Source organism: Lampris incognitus, chromosome 11 (genome assembly GCF_029633865.1).
Source record: "Lampris incognitus isolate fLamInc1 chromosome 11, fLamInc1.hap2, whole genome shotgun sequence".
NCBI lineage: Eukaryota > Metazoa > Chordata > Actinopteri > Lampriformes > Lampridae > Lampris > Lampris incognitus.
Genome location: NC_079221.1, coordinates 23637816 through 23661430, shown reverse-complemented (window position 1 = coordinate 23661430; position 23615 = coordinate 23637816). Strand labels below are relative to the sequence as shown.

The window sequence follows — 23615 nt, the reverse complement described above, 5'->3', positions numbered from 1 at the left end:
TGGTGATAATCAATAATGTCTAAGTTTACGGCACAAATATGAAACGCATACAATACAGGGTTATGCTGTCAAACAACTGACCCACAGTGGCAGAAATTAAAAGGCTTTGTTTATTGATGGGTCTTAGAACAGGTTTTGTGCCATTCCCTCTGGAGGCACAAATAAACTTATGGTATGTGAGTTTTTGGCGTTTAGGATACACGCCTCAAAACAACCTAATGTGTGGTCCCATATTCTTGTCCAATCAGTAGATAATGCCTCTAACTGTGGCAGGGTTTCCATTCACTGTGTAGCTCAATGGGAAGGCACTGAAAATGAGTGCATTCAACACTGTTTGACTAACACACCACACACACACATACACTACCGTTCAAAAGTTTGGGATCACCCAAACAATTTTGTGTTTTCCATGAAAAGTCACACTTATTCACCACCATATGTTGTGAAATGAATAGAAAATAGAGTCAAGACATTGACAAGGTTAGAAATAATGATTTGTATTTGAAATAAGATTTTTTTTACATCAAACTTTGCTTTCGTCAAAGAATCCTCCATTTGCAGCAATTACAGCATTGCAGACCTTTGGCATTCTAGCTGTTAATTTGTTGAGGTAATCTGGAGAAATTGCACCCCACGCTTCCAGAAGCAGCTCCCACAAGTTGGATTGGTTGGATGGGCACTTCTTTGAGCAGATTGAGTTTCTGGAGCATCACATTTGTGGGGTCAATTAAACGCTCAAAATGGCCAGAAAAAGAGAACTTTCATCTGAAACTCGACAGTCTATTCTTGTTCTTAGAAATGAAGGCTATTCCATGCGAGAAATTGCTAAGAAATTGAAGATTTCCTACACCGGTGTGTACTACTCCCTTCAGAGGACAGCACAAACAGGCTCTAACCAGAGTAGAAAAAGAAGTGGGAGGCCGCGTTGCACAACTGAGCAAGAAGATAAGTACATTAGAGTCTCTAGTTTGAGAAACAGACGCCTCACAGGTCCCCAACTGGCATCTTCATTAAATAGTACCTGTTAGAGCCTGTTTGTGCTGTCCTCTGAAGGGAGTAGTACACACCGGTGTAGGAAATCTTCAATTTCTTAGCAATTTCTCGCATGGAATAGCCTTCATTTCTAAGAACAAGAATAGACTGTCGAGTTTCAGATGAAAGTTCTCTTTTTCTGGCCATTTTGAGCGTTTAATTGACCCCACAAATGTGATGCTCCAGAAACTCAATCTGCTCAAAGAAGTGCCCATCCAACCAATCCAACTTGTGGGAGCTGCTTCTGGAAGCGTGGGGTGCAATTTCTCCAGATTACCTCAACAAATTAACAGCTAGAATGCCAAAGGTCTGCAATGCTGTAATTGCTGCAAATGGAGGATTCTTTGACGAAAGCAAAGTTTGATGTAAAAAAAATCTTATTTCAAATACAAATCATTATTTCTAACCTTGTCAATGTCTTGACTCTATTTTCTATTCATTTCACAACATATGGTGGTGAATAAGTGTGACTTTTCATGGAAAACACGAAATTGTTTGGGTGATCCCAAACTTTTGAACGGTAGTGTACATACATACACACACACACACACACACACACACATACACACACAACCACAGCAGATGCAGTCCTGGTGGATAGGTGGATAGGATGACATCATTTGCACACAATCCACAGGGAATCTGTAAACTGGATAAATTGAATAAATGCAAGCAGTTGATCCAGTGTGTTTGTTAGTACATGTCTAGCATGTGTGCTTGCATCCCCTTGCGCGAGTGAGCATGTTTAAGCTGAGCGCCACCGGATTGACAATAATTGCCAATGGTTTTACAATCACAGCCAACAAGGCAGGAGCATTTGCTGCTTCCTCAAATCAGTTACAGAAAACAGCCCTTCAACAGCAATTAGCATGGAAGAGCCTGACGGAGCCAAGGACACCGGGAAAGGAAACCCCAGACATACAGGAAGGCAAGGAGGAAGTCAGGAGCAGAGTAAGTTAGATTCAGAGAGCTAGAGGAGGAAGGGAGGAATAGTGCAAGAATGAAAATAGAATGGAAAGAGAATGGAAACAAGGGGGTAATACATCACTAAACCAATAGATGTGTGGAGAGAGAGGGAGGAAAGAAAGATAGGGGACTTAGACAGCACTAAGGAGGCTGAGTTGTGCATACTTGAGGCTCTCCTGGGAGGAAGATGAGGAGCGGTCTGACTGGGGGAGGGACACGATGCTGTCAGAACTCTTCAGGTGGGACTGGAGGGCCTTCTGATAGCTGGACTCCAGCGCCTGAAACAGATGCTCTGCCTCCCGGCTATAGTGGCCATGGAAACCCCAGTAGCACCTATCAGTGGAGGCAGGGGGAAGGGTAGGAGGTGGGACAAAGACAGATTAAAACTCGAGTCTGAATAAGGAGAGGTGAACAATTTTACTTCCTCAAATTAATTATTCAGGAAAGCTGTAATTTGTTCACAGTGCACCATAAAAACCTCACAGGAAAACTAGGGGACGTGCACATGTTCCTCTTCCTGAGCAGAGGAAAAACCTTGTAATTGGGTGTTTTTATGTCATTCCAAATTCTAAATCATTTACTCTAACAGAGTCTAGCACAATCCGCATTATAATCATTAGCATTCTAGGGACAGCATTAGCTCAGGAGGTAATACAGGTCATCCGGTAACTGGAGGGTTGTTGGTTCAATCCTCGGCTCCTCCTGGCAAAAATGTCGAGATGTCCCTGAGCAAGCCACCTAACCTCTAACTGCTCCCGATGAGCCGGTATTTACCTTGCATGGTTGACACTGCCATTGGTGTATGAGTGTGTGTGTATATGTTTGTGGGTGAATGTGAGGCATTAACTAATTGTAAAACGCTTTGAATGGCTTTTGTGGCTAGAAAAAGTGCTATATAAAAATCAGTCCATTAACCATTTGACAAGGGATAAAATCTTTCAGCAAATGAAAATAGTCCTTGACATTAAAACTTAGGAAAATTATTTCCATCATCAGGCTTAATAGCATGCTATTAAGACAGACAGCAGAAGATTTCCTGTGGAAAAAGCCACTTGGAAATTCCCGTTATTTAGGAGCATCAAAGTCAGTTCTGTTAACTAAGCAAGTCTACACATACAGCAGAAGTAATCTGATTTAGTAGATTACCAACAAAGTCAACATTAAAACTGCGACACAATGCAATGTCACTTACTTTCTGGCGATGGATCTGGCTTCGGAGTCTGCGTCGTGGATGCCTTTCTTGATGGTCTCGGTCAATACAGCCACGTGTCTGGGGTAGTATGGGAACATGGTGAAGGGGGGGCAGAAATAAAACACACCCAACAGAAGGACTCAGACTCCTAATGCTTCACTTTCAGATGAAACCAGGCAAGATGAATGCACAGAGCTGTCCCTGCTCTAAAACATTGAGCATCACCAACATTACGAAGACACAGGAATTCCGCGATGGTTTCTGCTGAGACACAGAGCCCTGACTCTCTTGTTCTAATCTTTTCTTGTCGCATCCACTGGAGGTCCACGGGGAATGGAGCCACAGACAGGGCTTTTCACATGCTTTTTAAACTATCTGCTGGTGTTGTCATGGTTACTTAGATGGGATGTTGAGGACTAAAGATGATGACGGCTCTTTCGGTGCTCATCAATTTTACCTGCCTCATCAGCCGCGTGACCAGTCAATGTGCAGTTGGCTAACTGACTTAAATGTCACCATGTGTGTGTTTGTGTGGAGATGGAGGATTAAGTAGCCTCCTGTTGCCATAATGCATGGACACATGCAACGACACCCACAAATTATACTCTCATTTTACATAAAAACACACATGCACGCACACTCGCACACGCACACACACACACACAAACACACACATTCCTTAACACACAACCCCACATACAAACACAGACCTCTACCAAATATCAAGTAGTGCAAGCTACAGGACAACATATAGTAAACATTTGTTGACAGAAATGGCAGAATAATCTGATTATAGTGTGCCAGCCCACCTTTCCAGTGTATTGGTGTGCCACTCTTGAAGCATGAGGTCCAGAAACTCATAACATCGTCTAAAGAGGACATAAGAAGAAATAAAAAAAACAAAAACAAGAAATATCAGCTTGTATCAAGGAATACCTTATTCTTCTTGAATACAACTAAAATCACAGTGAAAATAATACTTATAACAAAAATAATAACAATAATGATTAAAAAGGAAAATGTGGGAAGGAAAGAAGGAAAGCTGACACATACTACCAACAACAGCACAAATTTGAAAGAAGAAAAAAAAAATCACAGTAAAACAAAAAAGGCAGACACTGCTTAAAAACAGGTAAGCCAAAAGAGAGCCAGTAACTTATATTAGTATTATATTACACATTAGTTATATTCCATTGCAATCTTTTAATGATTTCGTCCAGTATTACTGTTCTGAAGAGTAGGTTGTTTTTCTTTGAACAGCGGCACAGCACAAATTCTTACCGTCTGACAGCAACTGATTTGGAAGTGCAGTTACTGGTAATGATGGGGATGAGACGTGGATAGTGTGTGTGCTGGAAGAGAAAGATAGATGCTGAATATATCAACAAGCTCCTCCTGTCTAATCCTGTCTTATCCTTCAATATATTCATATTGGTCTCACTTGAGGGCCACTATGTGGTGTGATGTGCTTATGTCACACATTTTTTCATTTTATTACAATTGTTTTCATCTTTATACTTAACATGCTTCTAGTGCTGCTATGTTTGATTTTAAAACTTTTAAGTCCAAATTCTATTAGCTTTTAGTCACATTATGTTATCTACTGCTGCAACTGCATGATTAGTGGAGGAGGATTATTAAAATACAATATAATATAATATAATCGATCTGAAACAGTCCTCACCCTGAGGATGAGGCGGATGGCAGCCATCCCAGATGTGGCCATGACCTTTGCACTGTTGGGAACCAGATTCAGTAGTATTGGCATGACGCTCTCTGCCCCGTGGTCAAACTTGTTGCCCAGCAACGATGACAAATGTCTGAGAGAGTAGAAAAGCAGGAGAAAGACCGCCTTATCTGCATCATATTAGGTTAAGATAATTTCTTTGCCATAAATGAGCAACCAGAGAACCCATGACATATTGTTAAAAGCAGAATTTGTAACATGGGCTAGTGGCACCCTCCATTTTCTGAATTCTGCTGTATGTTACTGTTGTGATTTTTTTTTTTTTTTTTTTTTTGTGGGGTCTAACTAAATCCTTCCTAACCTAAATTCACCACCTATGGATATCTGCGATGGCACACTTTCTGGAAATTACAAAAGGTCATTAACTTGCATGGTAAAAATGTTGCAAGGTCATCATCACTAATGAATGCTTTCTCCAATTTTAGAGTTTTCCATCTTTCAAAAACATGGCCTATATCAATTCAATGGTGAAAGTGGTCATGGGCTTGCTTGCGTGAAACTTTGGTACACTGTCGATCAATGAAAAGTGAATGGAAAGAGGCATTATGATGCAGCAAGCCACTGTTGTTCCCGAAAATACATGAAATAAGGAAAATGGTCATTTACTTTAGTTGAAAAATGTTCAACCTGGGGCATCCGGGTAGTGTAGCAGTCTACTCCATTGTCTACCAACACGGGGATCACCAGTTTGAATCCCCGTGTTACCTCCGGCTTGGTCGGGCATCCCTACAGGCACAATTAGCTGTGTCTGTGGGTGGGAGGCTGGATGTGGGTATGTGTCCTGGTTGCTGCACTAGCACCTCCTCTGGTTGGTCGGGGCACCTGTTCAGGGGGGAGGGGGAACTGGGGGGAATAGCGTGATCCTCCCAAGCGCTACGTCCCCCTGGTGAAATGCCTCACTGTCAGGTGAAAAGAAGCGGCTGGTGACTCCACATGTATCGAAGGAGACGTGGTAGTCTGCAGCCCTCCCCGGATCGGCAGAGGGGGTGGAGCAGCGACTGGGATGGCTTGGAAGAGTGAGTTAATTGGCTGGATACAATTGAGGAGAAAAAGGGGGGAACCCCCCCCCCCCCAAAAAAAAAGTTCCAACCTGAGCAACAACTTTGCTTGTAGTGGAACAATCAGCATGAGTCCCTCTCAAAGTCAGTTGGGGACCAAAGGACTCAGTTGGTGCTTCGGTTCCCCATATTTATAGATTCTACTTTCAAAACCTTTCTACTGGGCAGAATGTGATAAAAACCAAGGACATGTGCACTGATTTCAGACATCACCATCCAACTCCTGCAAACATTATAATTAACGGAAAAGATGTTGTGAATGTTGTCGTACAAGTATTTGGGCATTATAATTGACAATAAGATGACCTTTGATAAGAATAAAGATACGCTGAGTATGAAAAACCAGCGGCTTCTTTTTTGTCAGAGGAAGCTAGCCAAGTTCGTGGTTGACAGATCCCTGATGATGTTGTTTTATAAATCTTTTACTGAGTCAGTTTTCACTTTTTCTTTCATCTGCTGGTATGCATCTCCCAACCTCAAACAGAAAGACTCACTAACAAGGATGAGGAAAGTCAGTAGAAACGTTACTGGCACTCAGCAGAAAAGTCTATCTGAACTGCACAACAAACAGTTGTTAAAGAAAGCAGAATACATTATGTCTGACAGTACCCACCCCCTTCAACTTAGAATTTAAGTTCCTATACCCCCTTGGTTTCCACCTCAGACAACCATCAGCCAAAGCTAACACGTACAAATTCTCTTTCATACCTTCTGCACATCGCCCATCAGCACATCTCCAACCATGTCTGTTTCTTCTCCCTTCTTTTTTTCTACTAAAATTGCAATGTTTGTATTTCATGTGTTCATCTTTTACTCCTGTATTTACATATGGTTATTATTTATGCGTGATATCTGTAATTTTTGTCTTGTGTGTCTCGTCCTGTGTTGGTTTTTATTGCTACCACAGCAAAACCAATTGCCCCTCGGGGACAAATAAAGATCTACAACTACTAACTCTGTATTTTCAAAACTTGGTATTAGGATTGAAATGCTTCACTGAAATATACTGGAGAAATTTAAAGGGTTTGAAGTTCACAAAATATTCACTGAGACATGAAGACTTATGTGAGTGGAGAAGTCACTTCTTTATAAATGACAACCTCATTTTTGAAACAGACTAACAGAATGAGAGCTAGAGAGACAGATGGGCAGGCAGGTGGAAAGACAGACAGAAAGAACAAGATAAATCAGAATCAGAATCATGTTTATTGGCCATGTAGGGGGCAGCACAGTGGTGCAGTGGTTAGCGCGGTCGCCTCACAGCAAGAATGTCCTGGATTCGAGCCCCAGGGTTGTCCATCCTTGGGGGTCGTCCCGGGTTGTCCTCTGTGTGGAGTTTGCATGTTCTCCCCATGTCTGTGTGGATTTCCTCCAGGTGCTCCGGTTTCCTCCCACAGTCCAAAGACATGTAGGTCAGGTGAATCGGCCATACTAAATTGTCCCTAGGTGTGCATGTCGGCCCTGTGATGGACTAGTGGCCTGTCCAGGGTGTCTCCCGCCTGCTGCCTAATGACTGTTGGGATAGGCTTCAGCATCCCCCGCGACCCTGAGTAGGATAAGCGGTTTGGATAATGGATAGATGGATGGATGGCCATGTAGGTTTGCACATACATGGAATTTGACTCTGGTTTCGTGGCTCTCTCAGTGTACTTAACTTAGAATAACACAACAACACAACAATCTTCAGATATATACACAAGGTTTGACTATATACAGGCGAAATAAGAGACAATGAAGTGCAATGGTGCAGAGAATCTATCAGAGATGCTGAAAAAAAGAGCCAAGAAAAGGAAGATGGAAGATCTGACTCACTCAGATCAATATCAATCCCTCTAGACCTGCAACAGTCTACAAACATCATTTCATGGAGAGCCATAACCCCATCTCCTATCCATCTCAACCTGGGAGCAGACTGGAAACTTTCAAAGAAATTTCTGTATGAATGCGCAATTATCCAGGTAAGAAAATCACAGAAAGTTGTCTCCCAGAAAAGTCTCTCAATAAACGTGTCCAGATAAACTGATTCAGCTTTCTGTGATTTCAAAGAAATGCCACCGGTATCGTGGTAATATCAACATGGAGAACTCACACATGTACATCCAGCCCCTACCTACCCATCAGTGTATCTCTCAGCTCCTTTCCACATGAACAGGGACAGTCTAGAGAACACATGACAGATGCAACTAATGTTTCTGTATGGACAGCATGCTGATCATTTCACACCCTATCAGAGTTTGTGCTCATTAGCTTAAGTGTGCAGAGAGGTTGCATCTAAATGGATTAAGTTGACAACTCTAGTGTTGCTTTGTGCTCAAAGCCACAGAGAAGACATGTCTGACTCAGTTGCACAAATAGACATGTTGCCAAAATGAAAGCGGGACTGTCAGACTGCCCTGTGAAGAGAGGAAAGCAAAGCATCTCCTACTGATGCCTCCTCAACTTTCCCTCTGGTTGTGCTTAACAAAGATACAGTTGGGAAGCCTTAAAAAGATTTGCAATGTCCTCTCTCCAGAAAATGGACTTCCGTATTACTGTATATAAATATATAATTGCGTGAAGTACCTCATGGAAATCTTCTAGCTACATACTGCATTAGTATATAATAATGCTGCAATTTAAGCCCAGACAATTACATTTCTATCATTCTAGATTACTTCATAATCCTGAGTGTATTTTCTATGGAGGTGATGTCTGAAGTATCATTTTGTGAATTTCCAACATGCGGTATATTTTCACAGACAAATACACAGGATGATGCACTGAAATAAGGCCAATGGTGACATGTTACTGAAATGTTGTGTCCAAAAAGGAAGTCAGAGACATTCTGAAAGTGAGAGACATGCTGAAAGTAGCATATCTCTGGCTTCAGGGTCTTACCCTAACGTGATGCAGGCCTCGCGGACAACCTGGGAGCGTAGGTCTTTAGCAGACAGCTTGAGGGCAGACTCCAGGAGCCGAAGCTGCTGGGGGAAACCTTCATACTCTGCCGCTCCCGCCAACATGAGAGAGCGCACCTTCTTCAGCTGCATGTGGAGAGAGAGGGGGAGAGAGAGAGAGAGCAAGAGAGAGAGAGATTTTGACTGCAAACACACCAATTATTTAATCACTAGATTTACCCACTCTCGAACACTGCAAGTTACAAATGCTACTACTATCAGTAATTATGATTTTACATGTAATTCACTTGTCATTAAAACAAGTTATGCTATGCAAATGTCTCACTTATGGTTAGTATGTGTGTGTAATCTATGTGCTCATGTATCTGTGTGAGCATGCATGTAAATATATATAGATGGGTGAAACATTATATATCTATCCATCCATTATCCAAACCGCTTATCCTACTCAGGGTTGCAGGATGCTGGAGCCTATCCCAGCAGTCATTGGGCGGCAAAAGGGGAGACACCCTGGACAGGCCGCTAGGCCATCACAGGGCCGACACACACACATTCATACCTAGGGACAATTTAGTATGGCCGATTCACCTGACCTACATGTCTTTGGACTGTAGGAGGAAACCCATGCAGACACGGGGAGAACATACAAACGCCACACAGAGGATGACCCGGGATGACCCCAAGGTTGGACTACCCCGAGGCTTGAACCCAGGACCTTCTTACTGTGAGGCGACTGTGCTAACCACTGCACCACCGTGCCGCAAAAATTGTGTGTGTGTGTGTGTGTGTGTGTGTGTGTGTGTGTGTGTGTGTGTGTGTGTGTGTGTGTGTGTGTGTGTGTGTGTGTGTGTTGTATGAATGTAGAAATAAGTAGACATACTGCCACCACTCTGTGCTCCCAGTCATGTTTGTCATCAGACAGCATTTCTCTGATCTTTGTCAGGTGGTCTTCCAGCTCTCTATTTGAGTAGAACTGGACAGGAAGAGATGTGACAATTAATGCTTCATACAGGATGCAGGAAAGGAAATGTCATACCAAATTAGGATCAATTTCAAAATGTTCAGAGAGTTTAGAAACCGGAGAGGTACAGAAACCAATGTGCAGACCAAAATTAGGATAATCAACAAAACAGAAATGATGGTCCACATCATATATTTTCCCGCTTTTTAGTTTTTTCCATGGTAGCTATTTCTAACATCACACATTCAGATTCAACTCATCTGTCTCCTGCCTTCTATCCTTATAAAGCTGATGTGCCATAAAACATGTCTTCAGGCAGGAAAAGCTCAAATGAGAAAAACATTTCATCTCATTTCATTTCATTTCATGGCATCTCATTTCTGGGCTATAATATTGATAGTGCCCTTAAAAACAAAAGCTTTTTTTAATGTGGAAATGACATTTTTGTGCAGTTGTTTTCTCTGATGGGCATCTCAGTTTATTGGGCGCAGCATACCTGGACAGTGGGCACATCCTCAAAGGCCTTTATAAAGTCCTCTTCATCCACGGCACCTGCTCCTGCTTCTTTTCCTAGATTAAAGACAAGAAATTGAAACTGGGTTTCAATTCTCCATATTCCTTGCAGAGCAATGTGGCCCCACCTCATCTAATGCAGTCCATGATCAAATGGTAAAACACCACCCGTACTGCTGCTGCAAAGCAGCATCTGTTAAATCACTTCTCATAATTAGGCCTTGCTCTAATATTTTGATGCATTTCTGCCTTATCCATTTGTTATATCTCTCCCTCCAGGTGATATTTTTAAACATTTTCATTCCTCACCTGTTTTATTCCAATAGTTTTGTTGTTTAGTTTTTGTAAGTGGTTGGGATCTTTATAAATTTGTTTTAATAAGTGCTATGTAAATAAAGATTAACACTACTAATGCAATAATAATGACAACACTATTAAATTGAAAATTACTATTATTGTTAAGATTGTTGTCATTATTATCATTACAACTGTAGTGGCAGTACTAGTACTTGTAATAGTATTTATAGTAGCCAAAAACAAGCCCTAACAATAAGCTATATCCTTAGTCAAGAAAAAAAAAGTTGTGCTGTGTTAAGTGGATAATATATGGATATTATATGGATAAGACCAGAGGTGGGCAACCCGGCTTCAGAAAGTAAAAGTCCTGCCACGTATTTGTTCCACCCATACACTACACCAGCTGAATTTAATTAGCAACTCTTCAGCCAGGTAGAGCAAAATCACCTTGTTTAGTGAACAGCTGGAACAAATACATGGTCGGATTTTTACTTTATGAAGCCGGGATGTCCACCGCTGGATAAGACAGTATATATTTAGGTCTCACTCAATGATGTAGAGCCCCAGTACCTCACCTGTGGCCTTGGCTGGAGTGGCTGAGCTGGGCCTTCTGACAGAGCTCATTACAGTTTTTCGGCCACTGGGGGGCGCTTTGGAGGACGAGGAGGAGGAGGACCTGCCTCCGTCCACAGAATCCTCATCCTCAAAGTTCTTATCTGAAACACAAGAGGAATATGAGAGGCAGAATTTAGTTTGATGAAGAGCAGTTTTCCTCCTGGCTCGATGACTGTACAAGACTTTCCTGAAGACTCGATAAACTATTATTTAGGCATGATTCAGAGAACGGTCAATCCTCCCAGGAGTCAAACAGTCAGTCAGTGTTTTTTCACTATACATATTTTGTCCTCTGCTTACTTTGTTTTTTTTTCTTTTTTTGGGGGGGGGGGTTATATTAGGGATTTGAATGTGACGTAGCATAATCGCCCTCTCAATTAATCCATGTTAAGGGCGACCTGGGTCACCTCTGTCTCCCTGAGGGCAGGGTGACAGTAAGTCAATCCGTCAGCACAGTGTGCGTGCCTGACTCCCTTGATCCATCTATCCATCCATCGGACTTTAATCTGCACCAATAGCCATGCGTTGATACAAGCCCCCCTGTCACCTCTCCAACGTGAGCGTTCGTGAGCGTTCACGACGGATTAGCGCATGGCAGATATGACGGTCCTGGACAGATGCCCTCAGCACGATTCACAACAACACAAGCGTTCACAGCGTAGACAATCATCCACTTTAGACGAGAGGAAAGTGGACACAATCAGTTCAGGGAGTGTGAGGTGGCTTTACAACAAGTTCATTAGAACAGATGTTTGGCAAGGATTTGATCTCATTGTATCTTATTGCACATTGTAGTAGGTCATGCCAAAGTCAACACAAAACTAAATGTCTATCTACAGAGGTGACAACACATGAACTGGATTGGAGTCAAATTATCCTTAAAAATAATCACAAAGGCAGGCACACACACACACGTGCACAAATAACTCCCTATATATCACTTTCACAAAAACTGGCTCATCGTCATGACACTGCTTATACCACAAAAGCAGAGAGAACGAGACAGAGAGAGAGAGAGAGACAGTGAGACAGACAGAGAGAGAGAAAAAGATATTGGAATATAATGACTGAAAGAGAAACAAGATGGAACAGGGAACGGTGGAGAGCGGGAGAAAGCACAGATCGAGATGGAATACAAAAGATGACAAGAGAAAACGGAAAGAGGATGATGCTGAAACAGACGTGTGGAACCTGAAAGGAGATAAAGAGACAGAGAGCGACGGAAGATATGATTCTTACGTGCACAGATCCTTTTGCACACCAGCCTCCTCAGCATGTCTTTGTCACGCTCTCTAACACACTCTTCCTTTCGCCAGGCATCTCCATCTACAGGGTATGTGACTGTGTGTGTGTGGTGGTGGTCCTATGATACACTGTGCTTTGACAGTGCCAGACTAACTGACCCTTAAGCCTATCTCTCTCTCTCTCTCTCTCTCTCTCTCTCTCTGAGATCAGCTGTCAAAACATGGACGTGTGTGTGTGTGTGTGTGTGTGATGCAACAGCGTTATCAGATGTGCTTAGCCCATTGAGAGTGTTGTGACCAAACAGGGAGGAGCCTGTTGTGAGATCACCTTTTTCTGTGCTTGCTGACCAAATTTCCCACATAAAATCGACAACCACAACAACAACAATTCTGTCATTATCTCCAAGGGCTCCATGGGGAAATCAGATTTATATTTCATTTTAGACAAATGTGTCTTGGTAAGGTCAGTACAGAAATCTATTGACAACTTATGATACACTACATAGTATCACAATGTTAAGTGATTCACATGTGAGTAAAGCACAATGGTCAGTGGAAGACACAGCCACTAAGAACATTACACGACACATACTACTTTACAGCGGCACACTGGCGCAGTGGTTAGCCCGGCCACCTCACAGCAAAAAGGTCCTAGGTTCGAGCCCCGGGGTGGTCCAACCTTGGGGGTCGTCCTCTTTGTGGAGTTTGCATGTTCTTCCTGTGTCTGCGTGGGTTTCCTCCAGGTGCTCCTGTTTTCCCCCCACAGTCCAAAGACATGTAGGTCAGGTGAATCGGCCAACTAAGGTGTGAATGTGTCGGCCCTGTGATGGACTGGTGGCTTGTTCAGGGTATCTCCCCGCCTGCCCCCCAATGACTGCTGGGATTGGCTCCAGCATCCCACGACCCCAGTTGGGATAAGCAGCTTGGATAATGGATGGATGGATATTACTTTACATGTGGAAGAGAATGATCACTCATTTCAAGCCAACTATGTCCGTGTCTCTCCTCTCCCTGCAGTCGCATTCACATCATTAAAGTAGGGACTTTAATTTTAGATGTTCTAAAATCAAAATATCTGCTTCTGGTCTCAGAGAGAAATATAAGGCTGAAGAAATTCTGCCATTGGAAGTCTTGTCAGCAGTCTTGATTAAAAACAGAGTGTAACCACCACAACATAAGCTGATCTGATAAGTGATGAAGGCCAGGCTGTTGAAAGTTAATGGACTGTCACCACTTATGGATGGCTTTCCTCTCTGTGGGTTGAGTTCCCATAACAACACTGGTCTTAATTAGAAATTTCCAGACCAAACTAAAATGACACATTTTAGCACAACAGTAACAAGGCATTGTACAAAAAAGTAGGTTTAACTAGTTTTAACTGTTACGTCAACATTTTTAACTTCTATACAAAATTTTGATACCCAATAACCTTTTGATACCATGGCAAAAAAGTACCACAAAATTCAACAAAAATATTTAAAAAAAAATACAACAGAAAGGGAGAAAAAGAAAAGAAAGCCACTTTATTTTTTGTCATTTTAGAGTTGTTTGGTTACAATGAAATTTGTCTTCTGCATTTAACCCATCCTATTGTATAGGAGCAGTGGGCGGCTGCAGCACCCGGGGACCAACTCCAGTTCTTCTTTCCGTTGCCTTGGTCAGGGGTACAGACAGGAAGGAGTATTAACCCTAACATGCATGTCTTTTTGACAGTGGGAGAAAACCAGAGCACCCGGAGGAAACCCAAGCAGACACAGGGAGAACATGTAAACTCCACACAGAAAGGACCTGGGATGGCATGGGGTTCAAACCCAGGACCTTCTTGCTGTGAGGCAACAATGCTAACCACTGGGCCACCGTGTCGCCTGCAGTTAGCACTGTAACTAGTAAACCCTGACTGGTCATGTGTCATGGGAAATACTGAGTTGGAAAATAGGATATTGACCAATTAGAACAATTGTATCATTTAAAAAGCCAAAGCCCCGAATCCTTTCTAGTCAAGACAGTTATTGATAACTAGTCTGCAAGGGCAGCCTGCTGGACTTTGTCCCCATGAGGAAGCACACACTAATTGTGAACTCTGTACAAAAACATTGCAAACATACATTTAATATGCTCTAAATGCAAGCATGCCAGAGGGATTTTTCCTCTCCAGTAAAAGTCAAGAAATGTCAGGGAGACCTTGTGTATTAGTTGTGATCTTTCCTTGCAGGACAGTTAATATAATACAGGTTTTGAGCCCATGAAACAGGACTATCGAGCAAGCTGAGGGCTGGATTCAGACTTGTCATGGGTTATTTTGAAGAGTAACTGCATGGGCTGGAGGCTTGTCTTGTTCTTGCAGATTATAAAACACCACAGTGAAGAGACAGTGAAGCTACTTATAGGTGAAAAGTCACAAGTCTGTTTAATATGGGGTTATCTAGTATTTTGTACCCAGTCATTATCTGTCAAAACAGTGTGTTTAATATGGGGTTAACTAGCATTTTGTACCCAGTCATTGTCAGTCAAAACAGTACTACATGCAATGTTATGTGAAGAGCAGAGGCAGACTCCAATCATGCCCGTTTCCCAGTTTTATCCAAATCATTCGATTCCATTTAGGGGGAAGATCTACACCTAATAAAGGGAGCTACAAACAATGCATTATCGAACAGTGCCAGCTCTACTCCTAAATAAAGCCCATAGACAAGAACGCCTAAATAGAAAGCACTGTGATCAGTAATTTATTCAGTGGAGAACTGATTAAAGCAATCAACAAAGCTTTGTACACAAATGCTGACAAATGTCACGATGATACATCTCTGTGTCAGAGTAGCAATTAACTTTGGAACATGCAATGAGTAATTCCAACATGGATCCATGTGTGTGTGCTGGCATACATGTAAAACTGCATCCATGTACTGCAGATACAGCTTAGGGCCACCAGCGAAGGCGGCTGCAAACACATTTTCAAGCACATAAATATAGGCAAAAATATTCAAGCACCTCTCACACCACTATAGAAGAAGCATGGATACACACTGTCATTTGAACAAGGTCTCCTCTATTCCTGCCAAAGCTCAAAATTATATGCACCACGATCAGCTGCTGGCAAATATAACGCCATAAAAACCTGTCGTCTTTCCTTCTCTGACTCTTTTTGACACATACACACTCTTTTTTTTTTTTTTTAAATCAGGCTTTAGTAGTCTGACCCACCATATGCGATTAATGCATCTTTCTCTTGCGATGACAGTTTGCTACCTTGCCAACCAAAATGGGCTCAGAGCCAAAAAAACATCCTTGACTGTACCTTTCATTCTATGTAAGATTTTATTATATCAACTATGAGCTTAGCTTTGACTTTAGATTTGTCTGTCTTTAAAGTGACAAATGTAAAAAAAGTAACTTGATTTTCATCTTTGGTTAAAAAAAAAAAAGATCGTAGCGAAATCGGCTTTGCACTACCGCACGTGTCCACTAGATGTCAGGGTACACTGCGGACTGCAACACAAAGCAAGTCTAACCACGGTTTCCACCAGCTTTGCTGAAGCAGCATCGCCATCCGCACAGCAGGTAGTAATTCCTCCATGTTTATATAATAGGGAGGATTTTCTCTCTCCTCCCTATGTACTCGTCAGCAGAAATAGAATGAAAAACATAACGTGAGGGATTTTGAGAAAATTGTAGAAAGGAAAATTCTTTGACAGGCTGAATTAGAAACTTCGTAGAGCGCTGTGCTGCTCAGTAGAGAGGTTAGAAAAAGGGGCGTGACGGTGGTCAGTCTCTCTCTCGCTCGCTCTCTCTTTCACACACACACACACACAATCCCACTCTCTCCAAACTGCCCTCCTTCTCGCTCATCACCTTGTTCTTGATACCACCCTTCCAAAACCATTCCAAACCAAGCATTTATACCCACACTCTCACTGTCTCTCCCTCACCACAACCCCCCTTCATAAATAAAGTGTCTCTGATTCCTGACTGAATCTCTGTCTGTCTGTCCCTCTCACTCACACACAATTTATTATGGTTGTGTGTGTGGAATTAAGTGTATGTGACAGGGAAGTTTGTTTATTTATGGTGATTTGACTGAGCCACAGTAATGATGCCTGATATTTTGTTTTTTAGCTCACCAGTTTATGGTGACATGATGGGAATGGAGGCTTTTCATAATGTGATGTAAATAAAAGTTATCTTAAAACGACCCTCGGTCTGGAGAGGGTGCAACAATTAGTGTACTGGGTAACAGTGAGGTGAGGGTGCAACACAATGAGACATAAACGCTTAAATATAACAAAAATATTGACACCATGACAGGACAAGGGAACCGAATGGTTGCCAAAACAATAAACTACTAACAAAAGTAACCCACCCTTGACAGTGCTGAAAAGTACCAAACCTAAAGACAAAAAGTGGCAACCGCTGCCAACCTAGTGTGTCTAACAGAGGTAAGCTACGTGATGGGGTGTTTGCCCATGGGCATCTTACCTTGATCCCCTTGCCCAAAAGAGCTAAACAACTAAACATAACTCAAAATAGTCAAAATGCAAACTTGACCAAAAACAGGCCAGACATTACAAACACAAAGTGGCTACATCACACAAACTAAACTATCTGGCCCGTGAACTGAACACATGTGGGGGTTTAAATGGTAGACTGCACAGCTGATGAAGATTGGATTCGTTGACCGGTTGATTAGGTGAGGAGGAGCACCTGGCGGATACCTTAATGTAGAGTCAGAGTTAAATACAGGAGGCAACAAAAAACTATATGGACACACCCGTGGCCGTAACACAAGTCGCTCTCTCTCTCAGCTCCAGGGACAGGTCCATCTCACACACAACATAAACCGGCAGCCCTTTTGGACTTACATAAGAGACAGATGACTGATGATCAGCGTTATGTCACAACAATGATGGCTTGTTCTGCTGACAGATCAAAAGGGCCCCTGCAGGATGGAAGATTATGCTTGTTTGTGCAATCTGGTCCTGGAGAGTTAGTAAAGACTAAAACCCAACAGCCAAATGTTGTAGATTTCACCTTTTTGATTTGCTTTTTATAACAGGTATAACCGGTTAATCTGAAAAACATAAGAGGTTACAGGGAAATGCTAACAGTCATCTGGCTAGTGGTCAGGGAGCAATTTCTAAGGCTGAGGCTGTCTCTCAGGGTAAACTCCTGATGGATAAACATCTCTCTCTCTCTCAATTTGTCACATCCTCTTGGTGTTGGTAAAATAATCTTCTGAAAGGGGCCACATCATGCTCATTCCAACTCTATATTTTTATATATTTTTTATTCTGGGGCTCCACTAGTGTAGCTTTCATCTGATTGGCCATCATCCAGAAACCTGCCGAGGGGTAGCACTCAGTCCGTGTGAGCACCACCTCATCCTCTTGCCGGTGTTGAGAGCGGCTGAAACTAGCCACTAGGCAGGGATAATGAAAATGTGTTACATAGTGACGTAGATAAGTAACGGAAGAAAACACCGGACTACAAATGAGGCGTTTCAGACGGTGTTTTCTGTGGAAAGAATAACTCCCTTTGGTGTGAACTTTGGGCTTTGTAAATCTGCAGACATGTTACATACACCTCCCATCTATATAACAAACTAAAGGAAAGGGAAAACCCCAAAAAGCATGTTATGGCCTCTTCAAAGAAACACACACAAAGGTGAATGAAGTTGTGACTCTTAACCTCTGGCATGTACTGAGGCTAAACGATATGACAATGTAATTTCTGAAACCCTGCCTTGGTCTCTGTGTAATCCAGATGAGATTTAAGACTGTGAGTTATTAAATCGAGACCGAGCTCTTGCGCTCTTGGAATAGTTCCTTGACAATCATGAATTGATTAAATCGACTACACCGCTGATTAAATGTAAAAAATCTTGATTTTATTTTTTTAATCATTGTTGCTGTTGATTTTTCAGCAGTCCATGGATGAGGTAGTGTGATGCACTTTTGCAAATCAGTTAAATTGTTGAATAAAGTTTATTATGGGCGGCACGGTGGCGCAGTGGTTAGCATGGTTGCCTCACAGTACGAAGGTCGTGGGTTCAAGCCTCGGGGTAGTCCAACCTTGGGGGTCATGCCGGGTCGTCCTCTGTGTGGAGTTTGCATGTTATCCCCGTCTCTGTGTGGGTTTCCTCCGGGGACTCCAGTTTCTTCCCACAGTCCAAAGACATATAGGTCAGGTGAATCGGCCGTACTAAATTGTCCCTAGGTATAAATGTGTGTGTGTGTGGGCTCTCCGATGGACTGGCGGCCTGTCCAGTGTGTGTCCCTGCCCACTGAGTGCTGGGATAGGCTCCAGCATCCCGTGACCCTGGTTGGGATAAGCAGCTTGGATGATGGATGGAAGTTTATTATCATTACATTCCGATTCTTATATTGAGCGCCGTTATCGTTAAATTTATGCTAGCGACAGAGCGCCCCAGTGGCTCACCTGGTAGAGCGCGTATCACATAAGGCTGAGTTCATACCACAGCGGCCTGGGTTCGAATCCGGCCCAGGCCCCCTGCTGCACGTCATCCCCTCTCTCTCCCCTGCCCCTCATGTCTCTCTCTCTCCACTATCACTATCCAATAAAGGCTGAAAATGCTAAAAGAAAGAAAACTTATGTTAGTGAACCCCCAAGCACCCCAAAGTTGCTTTGATTATTTTCTTATCTGACTTTTCTATAAAAAAATAAAAAATAAAAAGGCTGAAAGGGACGTTCAAAGTTAAAGTAGCTCTGCTGGTAATCACTTCTGTGCTGCTTCAAAGGTCCCAGTTGTTAAAAGCCCAGAATGAGACAGCCATTAAAGGAAGAGCGTTTTACTAAGGGGAATGAAAAGTGTGCGTGCAGAGTCTTTGCACCAGACAGAAGTATGTTACAGTACTCTAGGCTGATGTGGCTGCTGGAAAGGGGAATAAGGAAGGCCAAAACAAAGACAGAGCAAAGCATAGAGACACAGCTGCTGAAGGACTCAACAGCGAGTCTACATTGTTGAAAACATTAAAACCCACAAGACGAGACTGAACGAGAGTAAAAACAAGGTTAACAAACAACCACCCCTGAGCAGACACACACCAGAAAAGAAGCCGCTTTAGCAATGCTGTTGGGGTGCATAATGCTACAATCCTTTTTTTTTTGTTTTTTTGGCATTGATGCAGCTTAAGCCCTCAGCCTGAGGTCTGCTGTCAGAGGGACAGGTAGGATTATGAACACAGCCAGAATCAACTCTCTACTGTACTTTTCCTCTAACCTGTATGAGATATATGGACCAATGATCTCCGACAGCAGAAGAAGAATATAGCAGTTCAGAAACACCAGAGAGGAAAAAATAAATTTTTCTCAATGTTATCACAGAACATAGAAGGAACAGGGAGACACCGCAATTGCCCGGCTTGTTCTCTGCACAATGAGCTGGTTGTCTCCTGCAGACCTCATTATCAACTGAAGAGATGGAGACCAGCAGCACAGAGGCATCTTTCTACTTCCCCGTCTGGGAAAGTCATCATGTACCAGTAGTGCATCACTAGTATTAAATACAGGCCTATGGATTAATCCTTTTCCTTTTCACTTGTCTTTGCCCACAAAACATGAACAGAGAAAATGAGTGAAAGCAAAAAGAACTATTCACAATGGGGGACCCATGCTAAACTTAATCCAACTTGAATATAAAGCGGTCTAGACTATTTTAACTTTTTGGCACAGGCAAACCTCCATGGATGTTCAGGAGCAATTAACCTCCAACAAACATTCATGTTTTGTTTTTGTTTTTTCTTTGCAAAGGAAACCACTTACCTAAAAAGAAAGCCCTTCAGCACAAATTAAAAACATTACCTGGCTTTACTTTTGCATATAGATGTCTTTTAACACTGGGCTTTCTAACCTGAAATAGCTGAGAGGTGCTGCTTCTTTCTATACCAGTAAGATTTAAAGAAAAAAACTACACACACACACACACACACACACACACACACACACACACACACAGCTGACGATTGCTTACGGCATGAAACAGGCTTGCACTGTCTCATAAGGAATTTACTTGAATCACTGAATCTATATATATATATAGATATATATATATCTATATATATATCTATATATCTATATGGTGGCGCAGTGGTTAGCATGGTTGCCTCACAGCAAGAAGGTGTTCGCATGGGGCTCCGGTTTCCTCCCACAGTCCAAAGACACACGTAAGTCAGGTGAACTGGCCGCACTAAATTGTCCCTAGGAACGAATGTGTATGTGTGTGCTCTGTGATGGCCTGGAGGCCTGTCCAGGGTGTCTCCCCGCCTGCCGCCCAATGACTGCTAGAATAGGCTCCAGCATCCCCATGACCCTGAGAGCGCAGGATAAGCGGTTAAGATAATGGATGGATATATATATATACACTACCGTTCAAAAGTTTGGGATCACCCAAACAATTTCGTGTTTTCCATGAAAAGTCACACTTATTCACCACCATATGTTGTGAAATGAATAGAAAATAGAGTCAAGACATTGACAAGGTTAGAAATAATGATTTTTATTTGAAATAAGATTTTTTTTACATCAAACTTTGCTTTCGTTAAAGAATCCTCCATTTGCAGCAATTACAGCATTGCAGACCTTTGGCATTCTAGCTGTTAATTTGTTGAGGTAATCTGGAGAAATTGCACCCCACGCTTCCAGAAGCAGCTCCCACAAGTTGGATTGGTTGGATGGGCACTTCTTTGAGCAGATTGAGTTTCTGGAGCATCACATTTGTGGGGTCAATTAAATGCTCAAAATGGCCAGAAAAAGAGAACTTTCATCTGAAACTCGACAGTCTATTCTTGTTCTTAGAAATGAAGGCTATTCCATGCGAGAAATTGCTAAGAAATTGAAGATTTCCTACACCGGTGTGTACTACTCCCTTCAGAGGACAGCACAAACAGGCTCTAACAGGTACTATTTAATGAAGATGCCAGTTGGGGACCTGTGAGGCGTCTGTTTCTCAAACTAGAGACTCTAATGTACTTATCTTCTTGCTCAGTTGTGCAACGCGGTCTCCCACTTCTTTTTCTACTCTGGTTAGAGCCTGTTTGTGCTGTCCTCTGAAGGGAGTAGTACACACCGGTGTAGGAAATCTTCAATTTCTTAGCAATTTCTCGCATGGAATAGCCTTCATTTCTAAGAACCAGATGAAAGTTCTCTTTTTCTGGCCATTTTGAGCGTTTAATTGACCCCACAAATGTGATGCTCCAGAAACTCAATCTGCTCAAAGAAGTGCCCATCCAACCAATCCAACTTGTGGGAGCTGCTTCTGGAAGCGTGGGGTGCAATTTCTCCAGATTACCTCAACAAATTAACAGCTAGAATGCCAAAGGTCTGCAATGCTGTAATTGCTGCAAATGGAGGATTCTTTGACGAAAGCAAAGTTTGATGTAAAAAAAATCTTATTTCAAATACAAATCATTATTTCTAACCTTGTCAATGTCCTGACTCTATTTTCTATTCATTTCACAACATATGGTGGTGAATAAGTGTGACTTTTCATGGAAAACACAAAATTGTTTGGGTGATCCCAAACTTTTGAACGGTAGTGTATATAGTGCATCCGGAAAGTATTCACACCCCTTCACTTTCTCCACATTTTGTTATGTTACAGCCTTATTCCAAAATGGATTAAATTCCTTTTTTTTCTCATCAATCTACATACAATACCCCATAATGACAGAGTGAAAAAGGTTTTGTAGAAATTTTTGCAAATTTATCAAAAATAAAAAACTGAAATATTGTATGTACATAAGTATTCACACCCTTTACTCAGTACTTGGTTGAGGCACCCTTGGCAGCGATTACAGCCCCAAGTCTTCTTGGGTATGAAGCTACAAGCTTGGCACACCTATATTTGGGGTATTTCTCCCATTCTTCTCTGCAGATCCTCTCGAGCTCTGTAAGGTTAGATGGGGAGCATTGCTGCACAGCTATTTTCAGGTCTTTCCAGAGATGTTCAATGGGGTTCAAGTCTGGGCCACTCAAGGACATTCACAGACTTGTCCCGAAGCTACTCCTTCGTTGTCTTGGTTGTGTGCTTAGGATTGTTTTCGTGTTGAAAGGTAAACCTTCGCCCCAGTCTGAGGTCCTGAGCAGGTTTTCATCAAGGATCTCTCTGTACTTTGCTCCATCTTTCCCTCGATCCTGACTAGTCTCCCAGTTCCTGCTGCTGAAAAACATCCCCACAGCATGATGCTGCCACCACCATGCTTCACTGTAGGGATGGTATTAGCAAGGTGATGAGAGGTGCCTGGTTTCCTCCAGATATGATGTTTGGTATTCAGGCCAAAGAGTTCAATCTTGGTTTCATCAGACCAGAGAATCTTGTTTCTCATGGTCTGAGAGTCCTTTAGGTGCTTTCTGGCAAACTCCAAGCGGGCTGTCATGTGCCTTTTACTGAGCAGAGGCTTCCGTCTGGCCACTCTACCATAAAGGCCTGATTGGTGGAGTGCTGCAGAGATTGTTGTCCTTCTGGAAGGTTCTCCCATCTCCACAGAGGAACGCTGGAGCTCTGTTAGAGTGACCATCGGGTTCTTGGTCACCTCCCTGACCAAGGCCCTTCTCCCCCGACTGCTCAGTTTGGCTGGGCAGCCAGCTCTAGGAAGAGTCCTGGTGGATCCAAATTTCTTCCATTTACGAATAATGGAGACCACTGTGCTCTTCGGGACCTTCAAAGCTGTAGACATTTTTTGTACCCTTCCCCAGATCTGTGCCTCGATACAATCCGGTCTTGGAGGTCCACAGACGATTCCTTTGACTTCATGGCTTGGTTTCTGCTCTGAGATGCACTGTCAACAGTGGGACCTTATATAGACAGGTGTGTGCCTTTCCAAATCATGTCCAATCATTTAAATCTACTACAGGTGGACTCCAATCAAGATGTAGAAACATCTCAAGGATGATCAGCGGAAACAGGATGAACCTGAGCTCAATTTTGAGTGTCATAGCAAAGGGTGTGAATACTTTTGTACATGCAATATTTCTGTTTTTTATTTTTAATAAATTTGCAAAAAATTCTACAAAAGCTTTTTCACGCTGTCATTATGGGGTATTGTGTGTAGATTGATGAGAAAAAAAAGGAATTTAATCCA

General features: G+C 42.5%; 1 protein-coding gene across 8 annotated transcripts in view; it reads right to left on the bottom strand.

Annotated features, from left to right (window-relative positions):
- The window catches only part of clasp1a (cytoplasmic linker associated protein 1a), a 155813-nt gene that overhangs the window by 61337 nt on the left and 70861 nt on the right, over nt 1-23615 (bottom strand). For all 8 annotated transcript variants that reach the window (XM_056289164.1, XM_056289162.1, XM_056289166.1 and 5 more), the window contains exons 8-16: nt 11239-11379; nt 10350-10423; nt 9773-9865; nt 8873-9018; nt 4875-5010; nt 4472-4542; nt 4000-4059; nt 3191-3268; nt 2164-2331 (exon numbers count right to left, since the gene is read on the bottom strand). In XM_056289164.1, coding sequence (XP_056145139.1) covers nt 2164-2331; nt 3191-3268; nt 4000-4059; nt 4472-4542; nt 4875-5010; nt 8873-9018; nt 9773-9865; nt 10350-10423; nt 11239-11379 — 967 coding nt within the window. The remainder of the gene's footprint in view (nt 1-2163; nt 2332-3190; nt 3269-3999; nt 4060-4471; nt 4543-4874; nt 5011-8872; nt 9019-9772; nt 9866-10349; nt 10424-11238; nt 11380-23615) is intronic.